The sequence below is a fragment of the Lichenostomus cassidix genome, unplaced genomic scaffold, assembly GCF_008360975.1.
Source record: "Lichenostomus cassidix isolate B80296 unplaced genomic scaffold, HeHo_3.0 HiC_scaffold_40, whole genome shotgun sequence".
NCBI lineage: Eukaryota > Metazoa > Chordata > Aves > Passeriformes > Meliphagidae > Lichenostomus > Lichenostomus cassidix.
The window spans coordinates 934,533-962,299 of NW_028147459.1; the positions used below are offsets into that span (position 1 = coordinate 934,533).

A 27,767-nucleotide genomic window follows, 5' to 3' on the forward strand; every position below is an offset into this window, starting at 1 on the left:
TGAACCGTTTTTATATCAAACCGAATGATTTTTATATCAAAACCCTTTTACACCAAACCTTTTTTATATCGAAACCCCTTTTATATCCCAATTTTGGGATCCCCCCATGCCCAGAGCCCCCAAAACTCCCCCTCAAATCCCCCCAGAGCCCCAAAAACTCCCCCTCAAATCCCCCCCAGCCCCAAATAAAAACCACCAGACACGTTTTTTCGGGGAGGGGAAGAGAAGCCACCACGGGCAGCATTTATGGGGAGGGGATTTGGGAGGGTCTCAGGATTTTTGGGGGGGCTCCGCCGTGCCGCGGGGGGGGTCCAGGGCCTGCAGCCCCCCCAGGGCATCGGCGCACGCCCGGACCAGGTGGCACAGGTGGGCACTGCCCTCCACCGAGGTGGTTTTTGGGAGTTCCTGCGCTGCCCACAGGAGCTTCTCCAGCACGGCGGCCCGCGCCGCCCCCACCGCGCCCATCACGGGGGTCTCGGGGGTCTCGGGGGGTCCGGGGGGGGCTCCCCGAAAAGCCGTGGCTGCCCCCTCGCAGTGCTCGGGGCGGGGGGCGGCGGGGGTGGGGGGAGGGTCCGGAGCTGGGGGAGGGGAGAGGGGAGAGAGTGAGGGGGGGAGGAGAGACTGATGACCCCCCCCCCGGCAGCCCCACCATGGATTTTGGGGGTCCTAAATCCTGAGCCGCCCCCCCCCAATTCCATCCACACCGCCATGCTTAGCCCCCCTATTTACACCCCCCAATTCCCACCCCGATCCCAATCTCAGCTCATTCCCACCCCCAATTCCCATTCCCACCCCAATTCCAGCCCCCAACCCCATTCAAGCCCCCCAGCCCCATTTCCAGACCCCAACCCCATTTCCAGACCCCCAATTCCCAATTTCCAGCCCCCAGCCCCATTTCAGCCTCCCCAATTTCCAGCCCCCCATTTTCAGTCCCCAGCCCCATTTCCATCCCCCAGCCCCATTTCCAACCCCCAATTCATTTCCAGCCCCCAACCCCATTTCCAGCCCCCAATTCCCAATTTCCAGCCTCCCCAATTCCCCATTTCCAGCCCCCAGCCCCATTTCCACCCCCAGCCCCATTCCAGGCCCCCAACCCCATTTCAGCCCCCAACCCCAATTCCAGCCCCCTCCCAATTCCCAATTTCCCCCAACCCCAATTCCAACCCCAATCCCCAATTTCCCCCACTCCCGGCCGTACCGTGTCCCCCCCCGGGTCTCTCCGGGTCCTGGCAGGTCACACAGAGCAGCCGCTGCTCCTTGTCCTGCAGCAGAATCGTCTGGGGGGGACACGGGGGGTGGTCAGGAGGGGACGAGACCCCCTAAATCCTCCCCCACCCCCATCCCAACCCGCCCAGCCCCCTCCCCAAATCCCGGGGGGGTCCAGGATCCTCCCACTCTCCATTTCCCGACCCCCATTCCCAATCCCGGGGGGTTCCCAGCTCCTCCCCGCCGGTATTCCCGATTCCCGACCCCTCCCCGTTCCCGAGGATCCCGGGGGGGTCCCGGGGGTGTCCCGGGGGGGTCTCGGGGTGTTTCCCCCCTCCGGCTCACCCCGCAGCGGGGACAGGAGCTCCCCAGCATTCGGTAGCCCCGCAGCAGGAGCCCCCCCATGGCCCGGCTCGCCCGGTCCAGCCGCTCCCGCCGCAGCTCCGCCTCGTCCGCGCCTGGGAAAGCACCGGGAGGTCTCGGTTACCGGAGGGGAGTTCCCGGTTAACGGAGGGGGAAACGGGGGTGGTGCCGGTTAATGAAGGGGGGAACGGGGGAGTCTCCAAGAAGGTTTTGGGGGGATCCGCGGTGTGTGCGGGGAGTCCGGGGAGCGTTAATCGGTCGCCGGTAACCGGGAGGATCCCAAACCGCGGGGCGGGCGGGAACCGGAGGAACGGGAAGGGGCACGGAGGTGTCACCGGCCGCCCCCGGGGTCGGGTAGGGATAATCCCGGGAAGGTCCCGGTGGTGGGCAGAGGTGTCCAGGGCTGTTCCCGCCGGTGAACGGGGCGCCCCGGTGGAGGGAAGGAGCGCCGGTGCCTCACCGCCGTTCAGCGCCATGGTCGCTCCGGTGACGGCGCCGCGGCGGAAGTGACGCCACCGAAGGGACACGAGCCCGGGTGGAAACGGTGACCGAAAGCTGTAAAATAAATTCCGGGAATTTATTAATAATTTTATTTCTTAAATAAAAGGGTCCCAGGGTCCGTGACCGAAATGGGTTCGGGTCCCCTCGCGGGCTAATTTGCATAAACCCGCCCCCGCCCTCCAAAACCCCGCGAGGAAATATGATTGGTCGACCGCACGCTAAATTTGCATTCTCCCCTCCCAGTCCCGCGATTTGCATATTCCGCGCGGGATTTTGAAAGCGCTGCGCTCCGATTGGCCAGGATTGGCCCCGCCCACCCCCAGACCCCGCCCACCGCCCCGGGGAGGAGCAGGGCGCAGAAATTCGGTGAAAAATGTTTATTTTGCTGGAAAAAAGGGAGGTGAGGGTAGGGGGGATTCTGGGGAAGCTCCGTACAAAAAGGGGGCTCAGGCGGGGGAGGACACGGTTTCGTCCGAGGCCGCCGCACCTGGAAGAGAGCAGAGAGGTGAGAGGCGGCAGGTGACCCACGGGACACGGGGACACCCGGGGACACAGGGGGACACATGGGCGCTGGGACGCGGCGGCTCCGACGGCTCCGGTGGGATCAGGGGGTCCCGGTGACGGGGAGGGGACGCGGCGGCGGCGGCGGCGGCGGCGACCCGGGGCACGTCTGACCTGCCGCGGCAGCAGCGTCCAGGGGCTGCGGGGCCACAGACACGGCAACAAGTCCCAGGGGGTCCGTGGCGATCCTGGGCAGGGGGAAAAGGCCGTTAGGGAGCGGCAGCAGCACAGTGAGGCCCGGCCTGAGCTCCCAGCGCTCCCGACGCTCACCTCAGAAGGCAGAATACCGCACCCGGTCCGCGTACGGGTCCCGCCCGAAGCGCTGCATGTCGTAGAGGGACGCCCGGGCCACCGAGGAGACGGGCGACAGCTGCCCACGCTCGTACGTGTACGCCTCTCCGACGGTGCTGGCCGCGGCGGCCGTGCGGCGCAGGGGGCTCCTGTCCCGGGTGTAATACGTGGAGGACGCGGCGGCGGCCGCGGCGGTGGCGGCAGCGGCGGCGACGGCGGCCGCCGCGCCCGGGGTGGGCAGCAGCGCTCGGTCGTACGCGTCTAAGGTGGTGGGGATGCGGCCGGCCATGGCCGGGGTGGCGGCCATGGCCGAAGACTGGACCTGGGAGTACTGGGCGTACTGGGAGTACTGGGCCATGGTCTGCTCCGCGTAGGCGTCGTACGCCGAGGCCGTGGCGTAGGAGCGGACGCGGTAGCGCTTGTAGTAGTCGGCCATCCCGCCGTAGGCCTCATCGTAATACACCGTCTCCCCATAGCCCGCGGTGTAGGGAGTGCGCACGGCTCCGTACTGCTCGTTATAGGCCTCGGCAAAGTCCGCCACTTGCCCCGGGCGATCGACCGGGCATTCCTTAGACCAGTGCCCCTCCTTCCCGCAGCGGTAGCAGCCGCTCTTGTCTCCCATCCCGGGCGCCGTCCGCAGCCGGCTGGTGGACAGCTGCACGCGCATCCGCTTGCCTTGGGGAGAGGGAGACTCGGGGTCACGCCCTGGCACCGCGCCCTGCCTGCCCTCAGAGCATTGGGCATCGGGCCGTGGGATCCCTGAGAGCTGATCCTGGCACTGCCACGAGGCCATGGGATCCTCCAGAGTCACCCCTGGCACCGGCACCAGGCCACAGAGATCCCCAGAGCCACCCCCGCGCTGGCATTGTGGGGTCACACAGGCCTGCCACCACACTGCAGGGTCGTCAAGGACCATCAGCAACCTGCCACGGGACCCCCCCCCAGTGTCACTGTGTCACCCTGATGCCCCCAGAGTCACCCCAGCACTGTGGGGTGCTCCAGAGCTGGTACCAGCAGCCACCACGGGGTCACCCAGAACTGTCCCTGGCACTGGCACCACTCCTTGGGGACGCCCAAGAGTCACCTTTGGCACTGTGGGACAGTCCCTGGGAAAAGGCCGTGAACTGAGGCACAACAATGGTCCTGGGGAGCTGTGGCAGTCGGGGGGACACGGCAGGACCAATGACCCCCAGATTTTCCTGCACACAGACTGAGAAGATAAAAGCCCAGGAGCTCATTTGTTTGGGTTCCCCGTCGAAGGCACAAACTCCAGCTGCAATTTTGTTATTGAATTATTTAATTATTGCACCAAAATGATATTATTTCAAGGATCAGGATATCTGAAACTGTGATGGAAAAGCCGGGCTGGAGCTGGTGGTCAATGCTATCCCCCCGAAATGGCACCAGGGCCACAGCACAGTACCCTGAGAGTCACCCCAAGAGGTGGCACTGACCCAGGGGACCCTCGAGAGCCACCCCTGGCACCACTGAGGGCAAAGGGTGACAGGAACCACCTGGGTGGGGACCAGCCCCCTCAGACATGGGGGTTCTCTGCAGTTCCAGGCAGGAGTTGGGGTGCAGAGGAGTCACCCCAGCAGCCCCCCGACATGACGCTGACTCCATCAACTCCCCAGAGCCAAATTCTGGTGCTCCGAGACGAGGAGGCTGCAAACAGCCCCAAACGCAGCACCAACCAACACACAGAACCGGCCAAACAATCCCCAGAGCAGAACCTCCCAGTGCCCCAGAACTCCCCGAGCCCTCAGCTCACCTTGGAACTCGGTGTTGTCCAGCCCCCGGATGGCCTCCACGGCATCCTCAGCCCGCTCCATGTGCACGAAGGCATAGTCCTTGACGATGTCGCACTCTATGACGGGGCCATACTCCTCGAATTTGGCTCGCAGCTCCAAGTTGGTGCACGTGGGGCTGATGTTGCCCACGTGCAGCTTGGTGGAGGCCTTGCTCTTGTTCTTGCTGGCCTCCACGTTGATGCAGACGCCGTGCAGCTTGTGGTGGTGCAGGTTGCGGATGGCGTCCTCGGCTGCCCTCTTGTCCTCGATGTGCACGAAGCCGTAGTTCTTGATGATGTCGCACTCGAGCACCTTGCCGTACTGCTCGAACAGGGAGCGGATCTCCTGCTCCGTCGCCTCCCGCGGCAGGTTCCCGATGAACAGCTTCACCACCGCGACCCGCCTGAGGGGTGGGAGGGAAGGAGGTCTCGGTGAGATCCTCCCCAGAGCACCACCGGCCCCGCAGGGGAAACCTCCCGGGTCCGAGATCCTCACAAAGAACACGGAAAGCTTCAGGCCCCGGCAGTTCCCGAGCGGAACCTCAGCTCCGGTTGTGCTCCGTAACCTCCCAGGCTATGGAGAGGGACTCAGATCTCCCCCAGACCTCACCACGCTCCGATCCCGGCTCCGGACGCCCCTGCAGATCCCTTCCCAGGGCCACAGGACCCCGTCCCGTCTCCCCCTCAGACATCAGGGCCTTATCGCGCTCCCCCAGCCCCTTCCAGTCCCCTCCGTGTCCCCCGCAAGTTCCCCAAGTCTCACCGCGCTCCCCGCGGCACCGGCAATGGTGACGGCAACAAAATGGCGGCAGCCCCCTCACGCCGGGCCACGCCCACTTCAGGCGCTGATTGGCCGAGAGCGGAGAATAGCGAGACGCGGTTGGCTGAGGAGCCGGGACTCCCCGCCCAGCGGCTGCCCGGATGACGTCAGGCAGAAAGCACTCCCGCCCTCGCGGCGGCCAATGGGGAGAGGCGGCGCGGCGGAAATGATGAGGAGGCGGGGCTTTAAGGGCACGTGACAGCAGTGCTGGCGAATAGGAGCGCGGGGAAGGGGCGTGGCCTGGCGGCGCCGCGGAGCCGGGAGAGTCCGGCGGGGGAGGCGGGACAGACCGGGATAAACCGGGATAGACCGGGACAGACAAGGATAGACCGGGACCGACCGAGACAGACAGGGACCGACAGGGACAGAGCGGGACCGACTGGGATTGACGGGGACCGATCGGGATAAACCGGGACTGACCGGGACAGACAGGGACCGACCGAGACAGACAGGGACCGACAGAGACAGAACTGGACAGACAGGGACCGATCGAGACCGACAGGGATAGACCGGGATAGACCGAGACCGACGGGGACAGACCGGGACCGATAGGGACAGACCGGGGCCGACCGGGACGGACAGGGACCGACGGAGACTGACAGGGACCGACCGAGACCGACGGGGACCGACCGAGACTGACAGGGACCGACTCGGAACGACCGGGACCAACCGGCACTGACCGAGACAGAGGGGGACCGACCGGGACAGACAGGGACCGACCGGGACAGACAGAGACCGACTGGGACTGACTGGGACCGACAGGGACAGACCGCCCCCACCGAGAACCACCGGCACAGGGACAGGGACCAGCCGTCCCCACCGGGGACTCGCCGGCACAGGGACCGGCCGGGCCTGGTCCCGCCCTTTCAGCCATCGCCCCGCCTATCCAGCATTCACCACGCCTCTTTTCGGTGGCTCCGCCCGTTCCCGCAGTCGCCCCGCCCCGCCATGTCCCACACCGTGCTGCTGCTGCGGCGGCTCCGGCAGCGACACCGGAACCGGGACCTGAACCGGGATCAGAACCGGGACCTGCAGCACGACAGCGATGAGGACCAGGACGGGGACCAGGAGCGGGATCAGGACCACGACTGGGACCGAGACCAGCACCAGGAACGGGATCCGGACCGTCACAGGGACCGAGATCAGCACCGGGAACGGGATGAGGACCGTGACTGGGATCGGGACCAGCTCCGGGAGCGCGATCCGGACCGCGATCAGCACTGGGCTCCGAACCAGCACCACCACCAGGACCTCAATCCCCCTTCTCCACCCTCACCCCCAGCCAGAGCATCCCTCCCCGCGTCCTCCGGCGGTCCCTCCACCTCGTCCCCTTGTCCCCGCCGCGGCCGCCGCCGCCGCCGCCCGTACCCTGCTCAGCGCATTTACCGCGTGCGCTGCTCCTTTCTGGAGCTGAGCGAGGAGCAGGCGCTGCGGCGCTGCCGCCTGGACCGGGCGGCCATCGCGGCTCTGTGCCGGGAGCTGGGCGCTGACCTGCAGAGCCTCACCGGCCGCAGCCACGCGCTGCCCGTGGCCGTCAAAGTCACCTCGGCGTTGGCTTTCCTGGCGTCGGGCTCCTTCCAGACGGCGTCGCGCCTCAGCACGGGCATCAGCCAGTCGGCCATGTCCAACTGCCTGGCGCAGTTCCTGGCGGCGCTGCAGCGGCGGGCTCCCCGTTATATCGCCTTCCCGCCGCCGCCCGCGCCCCCCGGAGACCCCCCGGCGCTGCCCGGCGTGCTGGGCTTGGTGGGCGCCATGCACGTGGCGCTGCGGGCTCCGGCCGACAACGAGCCGCTGTTCCGAAACGCCGCCAACTTCCACTCCATGAACATGCAGGTGGTGTGCGACCGGCACGGCGCCATCACCAACGTGGTGGCCAAGTTCCCGGGGTCGTGTCCCAACGCTGCCGTGCTCGAGAACTCGGCCCTGGCGCGGCTCATGGAGGGAACCAGGCCGGAGGGGGTCTGGCTGCTGGGTGAGGGGGGTTTGGGGGGTCCCGGAGTGGGGACAGTCCCGGGGGACTTGGTGTGGTTCGTGGAGGGTGAGGGGGTCTGGGGATCGAGGGGGACACTGGGGGTCTCAGGGATATGGGGGTGAGCTGGGGGTGACGCCGGGGGTCTGGGGGTGGCCTGGGGTGACTCTGGTGGTTTGGGGGTGACTCTGCAGTGACCCTGGTGGTCTGGGGGTGGTTTGGGGTTCTCCCTACACCCCACAACCCTCTTTTCCCGCAGGGGACTGCATGTACCTGCTGAAACCTGGGGTTAACCTGTGGCTCTGGGGGTGACCCTGGTGGTCTGGGGGTGGCTTGGGGGTCTCCCTGAAACCCCCAACCCTTTTCCCCCCGCAGGGGACCGCACGTACCCGCTGAAGCCGTGGCTGCTGACGCCGATCTCAGGCCCGCGGGGTCCTGCCGAGCTGCGCTACAACGCCCTGCACTCGCAGACCCTCGACCCCCTGCGCCGCACCCTGGGGCTGCTGCGCCGCCGCTTCCGCTGCCTGGCGGGCGGGGGGCTGCAGTACAGCCCCCCCAAGGTCTGCCAGATCTTCCTGGCCTGCTGCATCCTGCACAACATCGCCCTGCGCCGCCGCGTCCCCCTCGAGCCCCCCGAAGGGCTCCCGCCCGCCCCGGGGCACCCCGAGCCCCCGCCGCAGCCGCCGCCGCCCCCCGGGCCGGGGTCCCGCGAGGGACGGGCGGTGAGGGCAAGGGTGGTGCAGCAGGTCAGGGAGGGGCTGGGCTGAGGGCTGGGGGGTGCTGAGCCCGGATTTGGGGGGGTGGTGAACCCTCGGAGGGGGTGATCCCCAATTTGGGGGGTTCTGGGTTCCTAGGGGGGTCATGGACCCTGATTTGGGGGGGCCCTAAGTCCTTTGGAGGGTGTTGATCCCCAGTTTAGGGGGGACAATGATCCTCTGGGGGGTCCTGATCCCCAATATGGGGGAGGCTGAGTCTCCTGGGGGGGACCGAGCCTCAATTTGGGGGGGCTCGGAGTCCTTGGGGGGGGGTCTGTCAATTTGGGGGGTTCTTCCCCCCCACCACTGTCCCCATTTCGTTTTCCCAACCTTGCCCGTGCTCGTTTGAGGCCAAATAAACGCGTTTTTTTCAACCCTTTATTGCACTGCGGCGTTTTGGGGGTGCCGGGGAGAGGTCGGGGGGGCTTTTAGAATTCAAGGAGGGCTCCGGGTTAGGGCCAACAGTCACTTTTGGGGTCTCTGGGCTGGCGGTGGAGCCCCCAACACCCTCACGGGGATTTTGGTGGTCTTTGGGGGGATCCCTGACACCCAACGCCCCCACAGCAAAACCCACAAAACACCCTTAAGGACCTCGCAGAATTCCACTTCATCCCACTTTCGGCTTCTCCAAACCCCCCCCCCGATCCTCCTAAACCCCTCCGAACCCCCAAAATGCCCCCAAATTCCCCCCTCGGGCCCTTTCCGCACCCCCGCTGTTGCCATGACGACAGGACGCCGTTCAAGGCGCTACCGCCAAACCCTTCCCCCGCGGCGCGGCCGCTTCCGGTCCCACGCGAGAACGGGTCCGGCGCGCAGCAGTGACGCACGAGCGGTTCCGGGACCGGAGTCCACGGCTATGGCGTCGCCGGAGGCCGCCGGGAGCAGCTGCCGGGTCAGGACCCCCGGGACGGGAGGAGGGTCGGGACCGGGGGGGAACGGGGGGTTTGGGGAGTCGGGGAAGGGAAGACGGAGGTGCTCGGGGGGTCGGGGAACGGAGGGCGGGCGGTTTGGGGGTGCAGCGCTCTGGTTTTGGGGAGTTGTGGGAATGCAAGATCGCTTCCACGGTAATTTTGGGGGTGCGGGACTCTTCTCGGGGGGGTTTGGGGGTTCAGAGCGGCATGAAAAGCACTTTTAGGGGTGCAGGATCCCTCCCTCAGCACTTTCCGAATCCCTCCCAGGGCAGTTCTGGGGGTTCAGCTCTCCCTTTCCCCCCAATTTTGGGTGTTTTCCCCCCATTTTTGGGCTGCTGACCCCCGTTTTTCCTCCCCAAGCTGGAGTTCGCGGTGCAGATGAACTGCCAGAGCTGTGCCGACGCCGTGCGGGCAGCGCTGGACGCGGCCCCCGGTGAGCCCCACGACCCCCCCCCGAGCCCGGGGACCCCCTCCAGGATTTCGGGGGACCCCCGACACCCCCTGTGTGCCCCCGCAGAGGTGAAGCTGCTGGAGCTGCGGCCCCAGGAGCAGTCGGTACTGGTGGAGACCACGGCGGCGGCGGAGCGAGTGCGGGAGCTGCTGGAGAATTCGGGGTGCAGGGCCGTGCTCAAGGGCATGGGGGGCTCCTCCGAGGGTGAGAGGGGCTTGAGGGGGGTCCCGCGGGGGTCCTGGAGGGGTCTGGGGGCGTCCTGAGGGGGTTTGGGAGGTGCCAGAGGGGTTTGGGGGCTGCTGTGTCCCACCGCAGTCGGGGTTTTGGGGGTGCTGGGTTGTGCTCAAGGGCGTGGGGGGCTCCCCCGGGGGTCAGAGGGGTTTAGAGGGAGTTTTGGGGGTCCTGGGGGGTTGGGGTCACAGAAGTGTTTTGGGGCTTACAGGGGTTTGGGAATCACAGTGAGTGGGGTCAGGTTGATCATGTTTTGGGCTTGGGTGGGAATCGTAGTTTTGGGGTCAGGGGTTGGAGGGGTCACAGAAGTGTTTTTGGGGCTTACAGGGGTTGGGGGAATCACAGTGAGGTTTTGGGAGATCACGGTAGAGTTTTGAGAGGTCACAGTGGGATTTGGGGAGTCCTGGGGGGTGGGGGCGTTCTGGGAGATTTGGGGGGCTTCCGGGGGGGGGTTGGATGGTCTTGGTGCAGTTTTGGGATCCCTGCGTGGGGTTTGAGGAGGTTTTGGTGTTGCTGGCTGGGGTTTGGGGTCATTTTTGGGGGGAAGTTTTGGGTTTTTGTGCCGGGGGGGGTTTTGGGGGTCCCGAACCCTAACGTGTCCCCCCTCAGCTCCCCCCGGGGGGGCGGCGGTGGCAGCACTGGGGGGTCCCGGGGGGGTCCGGGGACTCGTCCGGTTCCTGCAGCTCTCACCCAGCCGCTGCCTGGTGGACGGGGCAGTGTCCGGCCTCCCCCCAGGCCCCCACGGGCTCCACATCCACGAATTTGGGGACCTCTCCGACCCCTGTAACAGGTAAAGGGGGGGCAGGGGATGGGGTGGAGGGTGTGGAGATCCCAATTTCACCCCCCACGTCCTGTTTTTCCCCCCCAAAACAGCTGCGGGGGCCACTTTGACCCTGATGGGGAAACCCATGGGGGACCCCAGGACCAGCACAGGGTGAGCTGGGGGGATCTTGGGGGGGATTTGGGTGTCCTCAGAGGGGATTGAGGGGGAACACGGGGGTCTTGGGGGGGAATGAAGAGTTTTTGGGGGGGGTTTGGGGGTGACTAGGGGATTGGGGGGCTTTGAGGGAGCAATGATGGGGTTGTGGGAGGGTTTTGGGGAGAGTTTAGGGGGTTTTGGGAGGGTTTGGGGAGGTGTCTGTGTGGTCGGGGGAGCTCTGTGGGTTCCAGGGTGTCTCTGTGGGGTCGGGGGGAGCTCTGTGAGTTCCAGAGGGTCTCTGTGGGGAGCTCTGTGAGTTCCAGGGGGTCTCTGTGGGGAGCTCTGTGGGTGTCAGGAGGTCTCTGTGGGGTAGGGGGGAACTCTGTGGGTGTCAGGGGGTCTCTGTGGGGTCGGGGGGAGCTCTGTGAGTTTTGGGGAGGCTCCTGGACCCCCCCTGTCCCCCCAGCACGCCGGGGACCTGGGGAACATCTGGGCAGACGCCGAGGGCCGAGCACAGTTCCGGATCGAGGACACACGGCTGAAGGTGGGAATTAGGGGTCCTGGGGGGTCCAGTCTGTGCCCCATCACTGGGGAGGTTTCTGACCCCCCTAATTTCCCCCTGCCCAGGTCTGGGACATCATCGGCCGCTCGGTGGTGGTGGCTGAGGGTGAGGACGACCTGGGCCGGGGGTCCCACCCGCTGTCCCGTGTCAACGGCAACTCGGGCCCGGGGTGAGCGCTGGAGGGCTCGGGGGGGGGGGGATATTTGGGGAGGGGTCTTTGTTGGGTTACCCCCCTGACCCCTCCGTGTCCCCAGGCTGGCCTGCGGTGTGGTGGCCCGAGCGGCCGGGCTCTTCCAGAACCCCAAACGCGTCTGTTCCTGCGACGGCGTCACCCTCTGGGAAGAGCGGGACAAGAACCGCGGGACTCCCCCGGTGATCCCCGCCATGGAGACCCCCAGCTCCCACCTCTAGGAGCTCCCCGGGACCAAATAAACGCCCCTCGCTTTGCAGCCGCTGCGGGTCTGGCGGGGAGGGATCCCCGAAGTGCGGCGGCTCCTTTAAGGGAGATCTGGGAAAGATGGCGGCGCCGCCTGAGGGGAGGTGGGCGGGGCGACACGGCCGGGAGGGAGTGGGCGGGGCGTGCCGGCGCGCGGGAGGTGCGCACGGCACGCAGGCGCGCTGCGCACGGCACCGCCCCCCGCCGCCCTCAGGAGCCGCCGCCATTTTGAAGCTACCGCCGCCGCTGCCGGTTCTGTCCCCTCTCCGCTCCCCCCGCCGATCCCCGCCGCGATGCGTCCCGGCATCAAACTCTTCGTGGGCAACGTCCCCGAAGAGGCGACAGCGGAGGAGTTGAGCGAGCTGTTCGCCGGCGTCGCGGGGCCGGTGCTGGGCGTCGCCCTCATGAAACAGTTCGCCTTCGTGCACCTGCGGGACGAGGCGGCGGCCGCGCGCGCCATCTCGCAGCTCAACGGGCACCAGCTCCACGGCCGCCGCATCGTTGTGGAGCCGTCCCGGCCGCGCCCCACCAACACCTGCAAGATCTTCGTGGGGAATGTGTCGGCCGCGTGCACGAGCGGGGAGCTGCGCTCGCTCTTCCAGCAGTACGGCCCCGTGGTGGAGTGCGACGTGGTGAAAGGTACCGGACCCGCCGCCGGGGCCGCGCGGCCCCCACCGAGCTCGGCCTGCGCTGCCGGGTGACTCGTGGCGCCCGAGTTCCGTCCGACTGCGGCGTCGCCCCCGCCCGGACAGCGGCACGGCCCGGGCTGGTGGAGCGGGAGGGGTTTCTGCCGCCTCCCCCCTGCCCCGAGCGGGGCCGTGCGAGCCCGAGTGAGCTCCCGTAACCCCTTTCCTGGCGGCCACGTCCTCCATCGTCTCCGCCTGCCCCGGCCGGGGCGGTGCGGGCTTGTGTGGGCGGCCCAGACCCCTTAACCCTGCTCCTGCCAGCCACGTTTCTTCCGCCGCCTCTCTCAGGCTCAGCTGGGGCTGTGCGAGCCCCTGTAGGTGCCCCTGACCCCGTAACTCCCCTGATAACCCTCCTCCAGCCAGCCTCGTCCTATCGCCTCCACAAGCCCCAGGTGGGGCCATGTCAGCCCGCGTGGGCTCCCCAGGCCCCTCAAGCTCCACATCATTCCTCCTCCAGCCGACCTTCTCATCCTCCCTCGCTTCCCTTAAGTGGCCCCTATGGGCTTCCCACACTTCTGAACACCCCCATAACCCCTTCCTGGCAGCTTTGTTCTCTGCCGTTACCTCCCCCAGCTCCAGGTGGGGCCATGCAATACTCTCTGGGCTCTACAAACCATCTCTCACCCCCTGAACCCCTGCTGCACCCCCCTCCAGGCAGCCACATGCTCCATCACAACCTCCTGCCCGCTGCTGCCACCTCTGTGACTAAATCACTCCCATCCCACCATGGCCTGGCCTCCACAGACACAGTCGGACACAGAGCTGAGACAAACTGCCCTGCCCGAGGGGCTCAGTGGTTTCACACTGGGGACGCCTAGCACAGCGTGATGGGGTCACCCATCTCCCCCTGACCCTGGTGTCACTTCATCCCGTCTCGCCCAGCCTTGGAGACACGGTGATGTCCCTGCAGTACCCATGTCCTCCTGCCCCTTTGTTCCTCTGCTCTCTCGTCCCAGGTTGCAGCCACCAGCAGAGCCTGGCAGACTCTTCTCCACGTCCCCTTGGGTTCAGGGGGTGCCATGGCCACCACAGGGCATGGCAGGAGGGCTGGGGGGCACATAGAGGGGACATCCCCTCTTTGGGCTGCCACAGTGGGACATATGAACATGGATAGGAGCCAGGAGGGCGGGATGGTAGAGGGGGAACACAGGGGAGGGTGACATGGTGCTGATGCTTCAAAGTCTGGGATGGGTTTGGCTGGTCAGTGACGCTCCTGGCACACCCAGCACAGCCTTGGGTGGGTTGTCACTGGTTCTGGTGGTCTTGGTCAGTGACCGCAGGGGAAACAGCACGGGGTCGCTGCCCTCCTGCCCTGTGTCGGCCCCGGACCCGTCGTGCCGCGGGGATGACTTCCCCATGACCACCATGGGGGCATCTGACCCCCAAACCCACTGGGCCACGTGCCACAGGTGGCCACCAGAGCTGCCACCAGGTCCCGCTTCCCCGCTCCTCACTGTCCTCAGACGCCTCTGTGCTGCCGAGCCGTGGTTGTGCTGCGTGGTGCCGGCTCCTCGCTGTGGCCAGGCGCTCATGAGGGTGCTCAGGCCCTTCCCCTCCCACCTTCCCCTTTCTCCCTCCTCTTCCCCTCTGTCTTTCTTAAGTCCCCGTTCCCTTCTCTCCCTCTCTGTCTTCCCTTGTCTCTCCTCCTCCTCTCCCCGCTCTGTCCCCACCTCCTCTGTCCCTGTCCCGCTCTCTGTGCTGGCGCCGGTTCTCTCAGCTTTGCTCCGCTCACTGCCAGGACGTCCCAGCTAAGCCCATGGGGCTGGCACTGCCAGCCCAGCCTGGGGCCCTTTGTCCCCATGTGCCAGGGAGTGGTCGTGAGGGTGGTCACAGGAGGCAGAAATTGGGGGGACACGAAGGGAGCCAGGCGGGCTGGGGGAGGCTGTGAGCTGGGGCACGCCGGGTGGGCTGCGACCAGATTAACATGGGGCAGAGCCGACGGTGGTGGTCGTGTCTTCGCCGGCGAGCGGGGCCGGCAGCGCCGTCCCGGGGCTGGCAGTGCCCATCCTGCGCCCGTCCCGCTGCCGCCACACGGCTCGTTAGCGCCGGCTCCTGTAACGACTTGTGTTTTCTCCCCTCACTGCTCTCTCTGCTGCTTTGTCAGACTATGCCTTTGTGCACATGGAGAACGAAGCCGATGCTAAAGTTGCCATCGAAAACCTAAATGGGAAGGAGGTGAAGGGGCGCCGGGTGAACGTGGAGCTCTCCACCAACGTGCAGAAGAAGGGCACGGGCCAGGCCCCGCCGCCCGCCCTCGGCGTCGACAAGACCAAGCGCATCGGCCTCGAGTACCGCGAGAAGTTCCAGCCCAAGATCGAGGGCTTCGACCAGCAGCGCCGGGCGGCCGATGCCGCCTTCCCCTCGGCTGCAGGCGCTGGCTACACCACGACCCCCTCCCTGTACGATTACCAGCAGCGCTTCGGCGCCAAGTACGACGCCTTCGAGGCTCAGCCCCGGCCCGCCTCCCCCTCCTACTTCGGCAGGGACCGCAGCCCGCTGCGGCGCTCGCCCACCCGCGCTGGCTACGCGGCGGTGACACTCCCCGTGACAGCACAGCCGGCTGCCTACCGCGCCCAGCCCTCGGCCTCGCTGGGGGCCGCGTACCGAGCCCAGCCCTCGGCCTCCCTGGGCGTGGCGTACCGCTCACAGCCCAACACAGGCCAGGCTGCTGCATACCGCACGCAGCCCTCGGCCTCGCTGGGCAGCGCCTACCGCTCCCAGCCCTCAGTCGGCTCCCTAGGCGCAGTGGGCGCTCAGCCCGCTGCCGCCAACTCCCTTGGCTCCTACGGCGCCCAGCCTGCTGCTGCCGCCTCGTACGGCGCGCAGCCTGCCGCCGCCAACTCCCTCAGCTCCTACGGCGTCCAATCTGCCGCTCTGGCCTCCTCCTATGGCGCCCAGCCTGCCTCGGGCTACTCAGCTAGCTATGGCGCCCAGCCCGCCATCGCCGCGTATGGCGCCCAGCCTGCCGCCGGCCCCGCCAGCTCCTACAGCGCTCAGGCCGTGGCCACACATGTGGCGTCCTACGGCGCCCAGCCGGCCGCAGCCTCCTATGGCGCTCAGCCTATGGATGGCCATGCCAGCTCCTATGGTGCCCAGCCTGGTGCCACACTATCCACCGGCTACAGCGCCCAGGCCGTGGCAGTGCACGCCACCTCCTACAGCGCCCAGGCTGTGGCCGGTCACGCCGCCGCTGCCTACCAGCCTGTGGCCGGCCACTCGGCCTCCTACGGTGCCCAGCCTGCGCTGTCCTCCTCGTACGGCGCCCAGCCCACCGTGGGCCACTCAGCCTCGTATGGTGCCCAGCCCACTGCGGGTCTGCCCGCATCCTACGGTAGCCAACCTGCGGCTGCCGCACTGCCCGCCGGTTACGGCGCCCAGACGGGCTCCTCGCTGGCCGCATCCTACAGCAGCCAGGCCGCCGTCGCCGCCGCCTCCTACAAGGCACAGGCCTCTGCCCCGCTGACAGCCGCGTACCGGGCCCAGGCCTCTGGTGCCATGGCGGCCTCCTACCCAGCGCAGCAGCCTTCCTCCGCCGCGCTGGCGGCTGCGTACCGAGCCCAACCGGGCAGCGCCTACGACGGGCCGAGCCAGCTGGGGCAGCCGGCGGGCTCCTACCTGGGCCTGGCGCAGGCCACCGCCGCACCGCCCTACGAGCGCACCCGCCTCTCCCCACCTCGCAGCACCGCCTACGACGACCCGTACAAAAAGTCCTCTCTGGCTAAAAGGTACGGTGCCGGGCGGGGCACCGATCCCCGCCCCTGCCTCCTGCTGCTCGCCGGCTCGCCGGGCTCTGGCGCACCGCTTGCAGCTTGACCGGCGCCACGCGGCACCGGCGCGGCTCGCTATCGCCCAGCGTGGTGGGCGCCATGGCTCCGCTCGGCCGCGCAGATCCCGGGGGTGGGATGGGGGTTGGTGTGGGTGGAGAGGTGGTGGCTCACAATGGGGCTTCCGTGGCGCCCGGTGTCCGATCCCGTCCTGCGCCGGCTCTGCCCATCGCGGTGCGTCCCTGGGTGGACACAAAACCGCCGGTGGCGGTGGATCCAGGCACCATCCCCCCCGGCTGATCCCCGTCTCTTCTCTTGCCCAGGTATGGCTCTGAGCGCCGGCTGTCTGAGCTGGCCGATTACCGGCGCTTAGCGGACTCGCCGCTGGCGTACCGCCGCTCGCCCACCAAGTCCCCGCTGGACTACCGCCGCCTGCCAGACCCGCACAGCGAGTACGGCCGCTACTCGGGCGGCTACGGCGACTACCTGCCCGCCCGCGTCCACTCGGGCTACCACCGCCGCCTCTGAGGTGGCCACGGGGCCTGCTCGCTGCCCCACTGGGGCACGGACGGTTCTTTTTCAGCCGTTTTTTTCTGGTTTTGCTGTTTGGGATTTTTTAGAAGGTTCTGCGGTTACGGTTGGCAGTGGCCGCGCAGTTCGTCCCGTGCCGGTTCATAACCCGCAAACGGTTGTGGCTGTGCAGCTGAGACTCTTTTATACCATGAATTGTCCCGTTTTTTGGGTGAATTCCCCATTTCCAGAGTCAGGCCTGGAACGGTGCCGGGGTTTTTTATGACTGTAAATAAACACTGGGGTCTGCTCCGGTTCCCAACGCCTCCTGCCTGGTTCTTTCCCGGACCCAGGGGTCCACTCCCCGCTCTGGGGGACACTTCCCAGTGCCACCATCACCACCCACCCTGGGTCGATGCCGCTCCCAGTGCTGGAGCCACTTTCCCACCATGGAAGAGGCGGATTTGGAGGATGAGCAGTGTTCAGGGCCGGCACCGGGAAGTGCTGGACTCAGCTCTGCCAAGACACCACCCTATGCAATCCCCAGTGCCGACCTGCGCCGGGGCCTTGTTTTGGGTGAGAAAAGCTGGTTTTGAGGGTGGTGCTGCGTGCCATGCCAGGGGTTGTGGGTGCTGTTGTCACCATTGTGACCCTTCCTGTGGACACTTCCCGTCTGTCCCCAGGGACAGGTCACAGCCTTGGTCCCTGCTTTGTCACTGGCGGGGGGGATGGCCAAGGCTTGTTAACCACCACGGTAATTAGCCAGGTAGGAGGGTCTAAAGCTTCTTCCCTCCTTGCCAAGGTGGCCACGCAACCCCCAGAGCTGGCCCAGAGTTCCCAGGTGTGGCGACAGAAGCGCCTGTGGGTGACAATGATCGGTGCTGGCAAGGCAGAGGCGGAGCCAGCGGAGGCAGAACCGGCGACATCACTGAAGGCATGTCTTGGGCTTAACGACCTTAATTAACGAGCACCAAGAGGCGGGAGGGCAGTGTGGGCCATTTAGGGACAAACGAGCCAGTTTGGGGACAAATTGAACCAGTTTAGGGACAAACAAGGCTGGTTGAGGATAAAATGAATCACTAAGGGACAAACAAGGCAGGCTGAGGAGTAATTAGCCCTAGGCAGGTTACATATCATCAGCTCCTGTCACCCACAAGGAGGAAGAAGAGCTGGGGGACTACCTCTGTTACCCCTGGGCGCCCCTTTGGGAAGCCCTGGGACCGTTTTGGGGATGCCTCCCTTTGAAGCAGCCCCTCCCTGGGAGCTCCAGTCAGTGCAGGCAGGGCACGGGCAGCACCGGCAAGTCCAGAAGGTTCCGCGCCACATTCTGAGTGGGCTCGAGTGCAGAGAAAGAACCGGGGGCAGAGCCAGCGCCGTTTGTTAAAAATTTTGAGTTTATTTTACTGGAAAGTGGGGTCGGGGGACTCTAAATCACTGGGGGGGATTCCACCCCCGCCGGCGCGGCGGCCTCCGGTCAGCTACGGCGTTGGGCTAAAAACCTACCACTGGATTATCCACCCTCTTAAAAAATAAAGGAAAAAAAGGCAAAACGACGACTCGGGAAGAGCTCTGGGGGAGTGAGGAGGCGGCGAAGCAAAGCAAAGCTGGCGCTGGGGGACGGCTACGGCTGCGGCTGCGCGCTCACGCCTAAGCCCAGGGCGGGGACCCAAAACTACCTGGAAAAGCAAAATCCTGCCCAGGGGGGCGGGGGAAGCTAGGGGAGGGGCTGAGCTAATCCTGCCCGGGCTGGGGACGAGCCGCGCGTCCGTAAGGAACGGGCCCGGGAGCGGCACGCGGCGGCGGTGGCACCCGGCGCGGCCCGAGACGCGCGGCGCCGAGTCGGCGTGCGACGGGACCCCGACGTCCAGCCGCACAAATCTTACCTGTAAGAGAAAAGAGGAGTTGGCGCAGGTGCCCCCGGGGCCAATCCGGAACCGTGCCGAGCCCCGGGGAGCTGCGGCTTTCTGGCAGCAACTGAGTCCTGATGTGGAGCAGCAGCAGGGCTCCGGCCCACTGGGACCCTTGGCCCACTGGGACCCTTGGCTCACTGGGACCCGGGCACAGCCTGTGCAGCAGGAGCTGCCCCGGGGCTGGGGGCTCTGCAGGAACCCCCCCACCCTGCAGGGACTGTGCCGGGACAGTGCCCGGCCCAGCGCGAATGTGAGTTACGGCTGTAAGAGTGACACCAGCACTGCCCCACTCACCACAGCTGGGCTTTAACGCCCGCAGGGCCTGTCCGTGTAACTGTGACCCGTCACCCGCCTCGAGCTCAACCAGCACAACCGGGATCAGCAGCAGGAGGGCCCCCCCGCGGCACCAAGAGCCGCCAACGCGCTCACCTCCGGCTCAAAAGGCGGAGTATCGCGCCCGGTCCGCGTACGGGTCCCGCCCGAAGCGCTGCATGTCGTAGAGGGACGCCCGGGCCACCGAGGAGACGGGCGACAGCTGCCCACGCTCGTACGTGTACGCCTCTCCGACGGTGCTGGCCGCGGCGGCCGTGCGGCGCAGGGGGCTCCTGTCCCGGGTGTAATATGTGGAGGACGCGGCGGCGGCCGCAGCGGTGGCGGCGGCGGCGGCGACGGCGGCCGCCGCGCCCGGGGTGGGCAGCAGCGCTCGGTCGTACGCGTCTAAGGTGGTGGGGATGCGGCCGGCCATGGCCGTGGTGGCGGCCATGGCCGAAGACTGGACCTGGGAGTACTGGGCGTACTGGGAGTACTGGGCCATGGTCTGCTCCGCGTAGGCGTCGTACGCCGAGGCCGTGGCGTAGGAGCGGACGCGGTAGCGCTTGTAGTAGTCGGCCATCCCGCCGTAGGCCTCATCGTAATACACCGTCTCCCCATAGCCCGCGGTGTAGGGAGTGCGCACGGCTCCGTACTGCTCGTTATAGGCCTCGGCAAAGTCCGCCACTTGCCCCGGGCGATCGACCGGGCATTCCTTAGACCAGTGCCCCTCCTTCCCGCAGCGGTAGCAGCCGCTCTTGTCTCCCATCCCGGGCGCCGTCCGCAGCCGGCTGGTGGACAGCTGCACGCGCATCCGCTTGCCTTGGGGAGAGACGCGAGAGGCAGGGTCAGTGTGGCCGTGCTGGGGCACCGGTGGGACGGGATGGGACCGGCCGTCACCCCCCAGCCCTCCGCAGCCACCGGCGCGGGAGGAGCCGCCGCGGGACCGAGCATGAGCCGCCGGACGGACACTGGACAGCAGCTGACCGGGACGGTGCTGCCACAGCTGAGCGTGGCCACACCGGCCAGCCCAGCAAAGCCCCGGCAGCCCGGGGTCGGACCCAGCACTGCCGGCTCTGTGTGACGGCAAAGCTTCGCGCCGGAAAATGCCGGAGCGGCGGCGAGAGGGATGCGACACTGGGAAGCACCCCGGAGCGAACGGGGCCCGGCCTGAGCACGGCACGAGGCAAAGCCAAGCGCGGATCTGGCCTGGGCAGCTCCAGGCGCGGCTGCACCGGCCCGGCTGGGTCGCTGTTTTTTGGGGAAGGCCCGAAACGGGGGCGGCAGGATGTGTGGAGCACCGGGAGCGCCCGGCCCGGCCTCGCCGCCGCGCAGGTGAAGCGCCTGACGCCGCCCTGAGCACCCGGCCGGGAGACACGCTCGCCATCACCGCCGCCAGCGCCACGGCTCGAGTCCGGCCGCTCGGCCCCGTCGAGCGCCCGAGCGACGCCGGGCGCGGGGTCGGGCGCCTCCGTCACCCTCTTACCAGGCTGGGCAAGGCTACAAGGGCGGGCGGCAGCCTGGCGTCACCCGCTGCTCCGGCCCGGCACAGGACGTCACCGTCGGGGTCCTCCTGCGGGGCGGCCGTGCTGGTTAATCAGAGATGGGTCAGTCCCGTCCTCCCCGGCCCAGAGCCCCCAAGCCCTTCGCCCTGTCTCCGGCCGCGCCGTGCGGGCGGCCCCGGGAGCTGCGGCGGGGCGGGCACCAACCGACACCAACCCCAGAGCCCCGAGGGCGCTTGACGGCTCCGCAGAGCCGCCGTGGTCACATCTGGGATCCACCCCGGAGCCAGGAGTGTCCACCGGGAACCCCAGAGGCCTCCCGCTGCCCAGCCCCACGCCTCACCTTGGAACTCGGTGTTGTCCAGCCCCCGGATGGCCTCCACGGCATCCTCAGCCCGCTCCATGTGCACGAAGGCATAGTCCTTGACGATGTCGCACTCTATGACGGGGCCATACTCCTCGAACTTGGCTCGCAGCTCCAAGTTGGTGCACGTGGGGCTGATGTTGCCCACGTGCAGCTTGGTGGAGGCCTTGCTCTTGTTCTTGCTGGCCTCCACGTTGATGCAGACGCCGTGTAGCTTGTGGTGGTGCAGGTTGCGGATGGCGTCCTCGGCCGCCGTCTTGTCCTCGATGTGCACGAAGCCGTAGTTCTTGATGATGTCACACTCGAGCACCTTGCCGTACTGCTCGAACAGGGAGCGGATCTCCTGCTCCGTCGCCTCCCGCGGCAGGTTCCCGATGAACAGCTTCACCATCGCGACCCGCCTGCGCCGGACAGCGCCGTGGTGAGCCCCAAAGCGCCCCCGAAACCCCCGGAGAAACAGCCCAGGCCCCTCTGTGTGTCCTTGGGGATGTGCCCACAGACAGTCCCAAATCCCCTGAAACACCTCTTTGTAAGGATGCAGGGCTGTGCCCACCGAAACCCCAAATAAACACGCTGATCTCAGTGTTTGTCCGCAGGGCTGTTCTCCCTAATCCTCCCTGGATTAACACCCCAAGCCTCTATGTGTGTGCACAGGGCTGTGCCTCCAAACACCCCAAATCCTCCCCAAATAAACACCCCAAAGCTCTGCTTCTTCTCCTCCAGGGCTGTTCCCCCAAACGGCCCAAATCCTCCTCAAATAAACACCCCAAAGCTCTGCCTCTTCTCCTCCAGGGCTGTGTCCACAAACACCCCAAATCCCCCTCAAATAAAAACCCCAAAGCTCTGCCTCTTCTCCTCCAGGGCTGTTCCCCCAAACAGCCCAAATCCTCCTCAAATGCCCCAATCCTGTGTGTCCCCGGGGCTGTGCCCCAAATGCCCCTCAAATAAACACCCCGATCCTTTGTCTGTGCCCCCAAACACCCCAAATCCTCCACCCAAATAAACACCCTGAACCTCTGTGTGTTTCCCCAGCGCTGAGGCGGTCTCGCAGCCCCAAATCCCCCCAAATTTTGCTTGTGCTCCTTCAGGGTAGAGTGCCAAACCCCCTCTGAATAAGCATCCCAAAACTGTGTGTGGATTCCTGGGACTGTGCCCACAGACACCCCAAAGAATCTGTCCCTGCTCCTTCAGGGCACAGAGAGCCTCAAACACCCCAAATCTCCCTCAAAATAAACACCCCAAACCTCTGCCAGTGCAGAGGTACTCACACTATGCCCACAAACACCTCCAAAAAACACCATTACCCTCTGACAGCCCCAAAAAACACCTCAAACCTGCGACACCCCAAAAATCCATCTAAACACCTGACATCTCTATTCCTGCAGGGCAGAGCCCTCAAGTACCCCCAAAAAACACCCTAAATCTCTGACGTCCCCCAAGATTTCACCCACAAACACCCCAAAACCTGCGTGCCCCCCCCCACAGGGCAGAGCCGCGCTCCGAACCCTAAAACCTCTCAGGGGTTTTAAGGGTTGATATCCCCAAATCCTTTTATCCCCCGCCGGGCCTCAGACCCCCTCACAGCCTCGAGACCCCTCAGATCTGCGACCCTCCCCAAACCCCGCCGCTCCACAGGCCCGAGATCTCCCCCAGACCCGCTCGGATCGCCCCTCCCGAGGCCTCCGGGCGCCTCAGCGGGGCCGTGGCCGAGCCTGGCCCGTGTGTCACCCCCCGGTCCCGGTCCCCGGTCCCCATCCCCGGTCCCGAACCCCCCCGGGCCCCCCCCGCCCCCACCTGCCCCGTCCGCCGCGCGCTGCTCACAAAATGGCGGCGGCGTCTCCCGACCCCGCCCCGCGTCCCGCGCGCTCATTGGCCTACGGCGCTGTCCGTCAAATGCCGCCGCGTTACGTCATCGCTCCGCCATATGGCCACGCCCACGGAGGGGTTGCAGCCAATCATGGGTGGGAGGGGGCGGGGCCAAGGGCGGAGCGGTCCATGGGGCTGCTGGGGGGGGGTCGGGGCTGCTCATTGATGGGGATGGGGGTGGGAGCCGAGCACTGCTGGTCGTACTGGGAGCACTGGGAGGGCTGGGGTTCGCTCTGGGGTCCATACTGGGAGCGCTGGGCCTGTACTGGGGGTATATTGGGGGTATTGGGAGCACTGGGGTCCGTACTGGGATCACTGGAATCCATACTGGGAGCACTGGGTTACCCCGCGCCGCCCACCGCCTAACCCCCACCCAGCTCGAAACCAGCCCAGCCCCTTCCTAATCCTTCCCATCCGTATCCCAATCCCATCCCGCCCCTTCCCCACCCCCATCCGCATCCCAATCCCATTTTCATCCCATTCCAACCCATTCTGCTCTCAGTCCCACCCACGCGTGAATCCCATCCTCATCCCATCGCCCCCCGATTCCCATTTCCACCCCACCGCCATCCCTATTCCAATCCCACCCCCTCCCAGTCCCTCCCAGTCCATCCCAGTCCATCCCTATTCCAATCTCACCCCCTCCCAGTCCATCCCAGTCCCTCCCACCCCCTCCCAGTCCATCCCAGTCCCTCCCCAGCACACTCAGACCCCCAATCTCTGTCTCCAATCACTTTATTGGGGTGGGGGCTGCGCGGCGACATCACCGGGACAGGGGGGGAGACACTCAGCCCCGCCCCGTGTCCCTCCGTCAGCTCCGGGATCCCCCAAACTCTACTTGTTCTTCTTGAAAAAGCTGAAGCGTTTCTCCCTCTCCTTGGGCTCGCGGGGCCGGGGGACCCCGTCGGCGGGGGGCTGCACGGGGGGGAGGCTCAGGGCCCGCGACATCACCTTGGGGACACCCCCGGGGACCCCCGAGCCCTCCCGGGGTCCCCCCGGACCCAACGCGGCACCGGCGGCGGCTTCGATCCCCCGGAGCCACAGGGCCATGTCAGCCTGGGGGGGGACACGGGGACATTGGGGACACTGGGAGGATTGGGGGGAGTCAGGGGACATCGAGGGGACATCGAGGGGACAGAAGTCTCACCTCGTCCTTAGCCTGGAAGAGGAATTCCTTCCCATCGCTCAGCCTGGGGGGGGCTGGAATCAGCCACTGGGACCCCTTTGTGTCCCCCCATTTCTAACCCGTGTCCCCCCCGTGTTTCCCCCCATATCCCTCCCATTTTACCCATTCCATCCCCCATTTTTCCCCCAAATCCCTCCCATTTTCTCCCCACTTTTCCCCATTCCCCTCCCCACATCCTCCCATGTTTTCCCCATTTTTCCCTAATTTTTCCCTCATTCCATCCCCTGTATCCCCCACTTTTCTCCCCCATATCCCCCCACACCCCCCCTATTTTCCCTCTCTCCTCTCCATTATTCCCCCATTCTTCGTCCTTTCTCCCATTTTTCCCCATTTCCCCGACATCCCCCTGATGTTTCCCTCTCTCCTTCCCATTTTCTTCCCATTTCCTCCCTCATTTCCCCCAATTTCCCCATTATTCCCCCATTCTTCCTCCTTTCTCCCCCAAGTTTTCCCCCCACATCCCCCGATGTTTTCCCCTCTCTCCTTCCCATTTTCTCCCCATTTCCCCCTCATTTCCCCCAGTTTTCCCCATTATTCCCCCATGTCCTCCTATTTCTTCCCCACAATTTCCCGTTTTCCCAATTTTCCCCCAATTTTCCCCATTATTCCTCCAATTTTCCCCATATTCCATTTTTCCCATTATCCCCCAATTTTCCCCATTATTCCCCCAATTTTCCCCATTATCTCCCCAATTTCCCCATTATTCCCCCAATTTCCCCATTTTCCCCATTATTCCCCCAATTTCCCCCATTATCCCCCATTTTCCCCATTATTCCCCCACATCCTCCTATCTCCTCCCCCACAATTTCCCCCATTTTTCCCCAATTTTTCCCCCATTTCCCCCCGTACCCCAGCCTGAAAACGTGTTTCCGTTTGCGGTAGGCGGTGGCCGGGTGGCAGCGGGCGCCGCGCAGGGAGGTGGGGGGCTCGCCGTGGTACGGGACCCCCGCGCCAGCCCCCCGCGCGTCCTTGAACACGCTCAGGGCTCCCCCCCGCAGCACGCAGTACAGGCTCTGCCAGGACCTGCGGGGACATCGGGGGACGTTTAGGGGACCCCCCAAACCGGCAGGACACAGCCAGGGCTCTGCCAGGACCTGGGGAGTCACGGGGGGGGGTTTAGGGGACCCCCGACCCCCCAGGACACAGCTAGGGCTCTGCCAGGACCTGCGGGGACATCAGGGGACGTCTAGGGGACCCCCCAAACCCGCAGGACACAGCCAGGGCTCTGCCAGGACCTGGGGAGTCACGGGGGGGGGGTTTAAGGGACCCCCGACCCCCCAGAACACAGCTAGGGCTCTGCCAGGACCTGCGGAGTCACGGGGGGAGGGGGGTTTAAGGGACCCCCGACCCCCCAGGACACCGCCAGAGCTCTGCCAGAACCTGCAGGGACATCAGGGGGACGTTTAGGGGACCCCCCAAACCCGCAGGACACAGCCAGGGCTCTGCCAGGACCTGGGGAGTCACAGGGGACATTTAAGGGACCCCCGATCCCCCAGGACACAGCCCAGGACCTAGAGGGGGTTGTGCCTTTAAGGGAGGGGCGTGGCATTAAATGGGCGTGGCCTGCGCAGGGCGCGGTCTGTGGGCGGAGCCAGGCGCTCCATATAAGGCAAAGCGTGTGGGTGTGGCAGCAAGGGGCGTGGCCTGGGCGGGAAGGAGGATATGGGGGCGTGGCCATGAATGGGGCGTGTCCCGGGGATGTCCCCAAGGCCGGGGAGTGACCCGGGGATGTCCCCAAGGCCGGGGAGTGTCCCGGGTGTCCCGAGGGTGTCCCCAGGCCGTGTCGCCGTCCCCACCTGTTGGTGGCCCTCTTGCCGGGCGCCTCCAGCTCCTGCTTGCGGCACAGCCCCCCCTCGAGGGTCTCGGGCGGGGGGGGAACGCGGGGGGGCAGCGTGGCCGCCACCCCCCCCAGGCCGGGCCCCCCCTCCTGCGCCCCGTTGGGCACCTGGGGGGGCGACAGGGGTGAGGAGGGGTCCTCCAGAGGGGTCCGGGGGTGTCCCCCCCTGTATTTTGGGGGGTCGGGGGGGTTACCTGGCTGGCGGCGCTGTCGGGGCGGATCCCGTTGAGGGTCGGAGCGTCCGGTGGGCGTTGGGGGGTGGGGGCTCTGGGGGGGGTGGGGACACAGGGGTGACCCCCTTGTCACCCCCCAGAAGCCCCTCCCCAGATTCCCCCCCCATATCCCACATCGGACCCCCCCCAATCCGCAGGGTGTCCCCCCAAAATTTCCCCCAATCCTCAATGTCCTCCCAAAATTTCCCCTCCCAGCCTCCCCCCCCCTCACCTCTGGACCTCGCCGCCCCCTCCCCCGTCCTGGCTCTCGGGGGGCACCACCGGGGGTGTCCCCCCCACTTCAGCCAGGGCCGGGGGGGGCTCGGGGGGCTGCAGCTTCTTCCTCGCCGCCTCCTCCTCCTCCTGGCGCCGCTGCCGCTCCTTCTCCTCCAGCTGGGGGGACACGGGGGGGGTTGGGGACACCCCCGTGACGGGGGTGGGGGACACCGAGATCCCATGGGGACCCCCCCAGGGCATGGAGGTGACACAGGGGGGACCCCAAACCCCTTCCCACCCTGTATCCCCTTGGTGTCACAGTGACCCCAAGCCCCGCAATGTCCCCCTAGCGTCGCAGTGCTCCATCCCCCCGTGTCCCCTCCTTGTCCCCCCATTTCCTCCCTGTGTCCCCTCCCCATTTCCTCTCATTCCCCCCATGTCCCCCTCCCCGTGTCCCCCATTTCCACCCTGTGCCCCCTCCCCAATTCCTCTCATTCCCCCCAATTCCCCATGTCCCCCGATGTCCCCTGATGTCCCCCGATGTCCCCCATTTCCTCCCTGTGCCCCCTCCCCAATTCCCCCATTCCCACCCCAATTCCCATTCCCCCTATTCCCCATGTCCACCCATTCCCACCCACCCCCAGTCCCCATCCCCCCTGTCCCCCGATGTCCCCCGATGTCCCCAATGTCCCCACCGTGGTGAGGCGGCTCAGGGCGGCGAATCTCTCGTCCCAGGCTGCCGCGGCTTTTTGGAAGCTCTGGTGGCGTTTGAGGAGAGTCTCTGCCTCGGCCAGGCTGGAGCCCAGCTCGGGGGCGCGGGCCAGCGGCTCCCTGCTAGCCAGCCACGCCTCGGCAGTGGCCGCGTCGCGTCCGAACACCAGCACCTCCAGCACTGGGGACACGGGGACAGTCACCAGGGGGTCACCAGGGGACAAGGACAGCTTTCTGTCACCCCTGAATCCCCGCCGGCACCCCTGACTACAGCGCCGGGCACTGAGGGGACACAGGGACACCCTTCTGCCACCGCTGACCACCCCCTTGGGGCACTGAGGGGGTCAGGAGGGGACAGGGATGTCCCTCTGGCCACCCCTGACCCCCACCCCGAGCACTGAGAGGTGACACGAGGCACACAGGGACCCCCTCTGCCACCTCTGTCCCCCCATTGGAGAGTGACAGGGACACTCCAATCCACACCCCATGGAGGAGTACCTGAGCCTGGCAGGGGGGTGTGAGGGGACACGGGGGGGACATTGGGGACATGCGGGACCCCCCCAGTTCTCACCGGTTTGCAGCCAGTCCAGCTTGTCCTGCCAGCGCTCCCCGATGTCCCTGCGGCGCTCCTGGAGCTCGGCCAGCTCCTGGGACAGCTGGGGGGACACGGGGTCAGGGGGGACATGGGGACAGAGGGGGGACACGGGGACAGAGGGGGACACGAGGACAGATCGGGGACATGGGGTCGGGTGGGACACAGGGACAGGGATGGAGGCAGGACACAGGGATGGGGATGGAGACAAAGGTGGGGACAGGGATGGGGACACACTGATGGGGGACAGGGACAAGAGAACATGGTTAGGGACAGGATGGGGACAAGGACATGGGGATGGAGGTGCAGGGTGAGGCTGGGGACAACAGGGACAGCA

At 66.2% G+C, this 27,767-nt stretch overlaps 6 protein-coding genes across 10 annotated transcripts in view; 2 read left to right on the forward strand and 4 right to left on the reverse strand.

Moving 5' to 3' along the window:
* Window positions 1-159: 159 nt before the first annotated feature.
* On the reverse strand, window positions 160-2,678 carry ZNRD2 (zinc ribbon domain containing 2). 2 transcript variants are annotated; one of them, XM_085046572.1, is made up of 5 exons: window positions 2,558-2,678; window positions 2,030-2,124; window positions 1,552-1,664; window positions 1,187-1,277; window positions 160-578 (listed from the first exon to the last, which is right to left on the reverse strand). In XM_085046572.1, the coding sequence occupies exons 2-5, from the start codon at window positions 2,043-2,045 to the stop codon at window positions 271-273; spliced, it is 528 nt and encodes a 175-aa protein (XP_084902698.1). In that variant the 5' UTR covers window positions 2,046-2,124; window positions 2,558-2,678; the 3' UTR covers window positions 160-270. The 2 variants fall into 2 exon arrangements, with proteins under 2 accessions (XP_084902698.1, XP_084902699.1); XM_085046573.1 differs by having other exon boundaries at window positions 161-578; window positions 1,199-1,277.
* LOC146422434 (RNA-binding protein 4-like) lies at window positions 2,433-6,405 on the reverse strand. Its single transcript, XM_085046192.1, has 5 exons — window positions 6,352-6,405; window positions 5,475-5,635; window positions 4,694-5,115; window positions 2,902-3,597; window positions 2,433-2,819 (listed from the first exon to the last, which is right to left on the reverse strand). The coding sequence occupies exons 1-4, from the start codon at window positions 6,403-6,405 to the stop codon at window positions 2,903-2,905; spliced, it is 1,332 nt and encodes a 443-aa protein (XP_084902318.1). The 3' UTR covers window positions 2,433-2,819; window position 2,902.
* Window positions 6,406-9,027: 2,622 nt separating this feature from the next.
* Window positions 9,028-11,812, forward strand: CCS (copper chaperone for superoxide dismutase). Its single transcript, XM_085046508.1, has 8 exons — window positions 9,028-9,147; window positions 9,527-9,599; window positions 9,684-9,821; window positions 10,458-10,638; window positions 10,722-10,782; window positions 11,234-11,311; window positions 11,395-11,498; window positions 11,584-11,812. Exons 1-8 carry the CDS (start codon window positions 9,112-9,114, stop codon window positions 11,738-11,740), a joined length of 828 nt encoding a protein of 275 aa, XP_084902634.1. The 5' UTR covers window positions 9,028-9,111; the 3' UTR covers window positions 11,741-11,812.
* A 100-nt stretch (window positions 11,813-11,912) lies between these two features.
* On the forward strand, window positions 11,913-17,042 carry RBM14 (RNA binding motif protein 14). The gene is made up of 3 exons (XM_085046384.1): window positions 11,913-12,404; window positions 14,556-16,176; window positions 16,539-17,042. The coding sequence occupies exons 1-3, from the start codon at window positions 12,059-12,061 to the stop codon at window positions 16,741-16,743; spliced, it is 2,172 nt and encodes a 723-aa protein (XP_084902510.1). The 5' UTR covers window positions 11,913-12,058; the 3' UTR covers window positions 16,744-17,042.
* Window positions 17,043-18,101: 1,059 nt separating this feature from the next.
* LOC146422437 (RNA-binding protein 4-like) lies at window positions 18,102-22,724 on the reverse strand. 4 transcript variants are annotated; one of them, XM_085046484.1, is made up of 4 exons: window positions 22,632-22,724; window positions 20,790-21,211; window positions 19,065-19,766; window positions 18,102-18,608 (listed from the first exon to the last, which is right to left on the reverse strand). In XM_085046484.1, the coding sequence occupies exons 2-3, from the start codon at window positions 21,199-21,201 to the stop codon at window positions 19,072-19,074; spliced, it is 1,107 nt and encodes a 368-aa protein (XP_084902610.1). In that variant the 5' UTR covers window positions 21,202-21,211; window positions 22,632-22,724; the 3' UTR covers window positions 18,102-18,608; window positions 19,065-19,071. The 4 variants fall into 4 exon arrangements, with proteins under 4 accessions (XP_084902610.1, XP_084902609.1, XP_084902611.1 ...); XM_085046483.1 differs by having other exon boundaries at window positions 22,605-22,699; XM_085046485.1 differs by lacking the exon at window positions 22,632-22,724 and adding an exon at window positions 22,466-22,587.
* A 669-nt stretch (window positions 22,725-23,393) lies between these two features.
* The window catches only part of SPTBN2 (spectrin beta, non-erythrocytic 2), a 33,964-nt gene continuing 29,590 nt past the window's right edge, over window positions 23,394-27,767 (reverse strand). The window contains exons 29-36 of the mRNA XM_085046280.1: window positions 27,410-27,494; window positions 26,823-27,019; window positions 26,144-26,304; window positions 25,894-25,966; window positions 25,659-25,807; window positions 24,712-24,885; window positions 23,824-23,866; window positions 23,394-23,732 (exon numbers count right to left, since the gene is read on the reverse strand). Of these exons, the coding sequence (XP_084902406.1) occupies window positions 23,511-23,732; window positions 23,824-23,866; window positions 24,712-24,885; window positions 25,659-25,807; window positions 25,894-25,966; window positions 26,144-26,304; window positions 26,823-27,019; window positions 27,410-27,494 (1,104 nt within the window). The 3' untranslated portion in view covers window positions 23,394-23,510. The remainder of the gene's footprint in view (window positions 23,733-23,823; window positions 23,867-24,711; window positions 24,886-25,658; window positions 25,808-25,893; window positions 25,967-26,143; window positions 26,305-26,822; window positions 27,020-27,409; window positions 27,495-27,767) is intronic.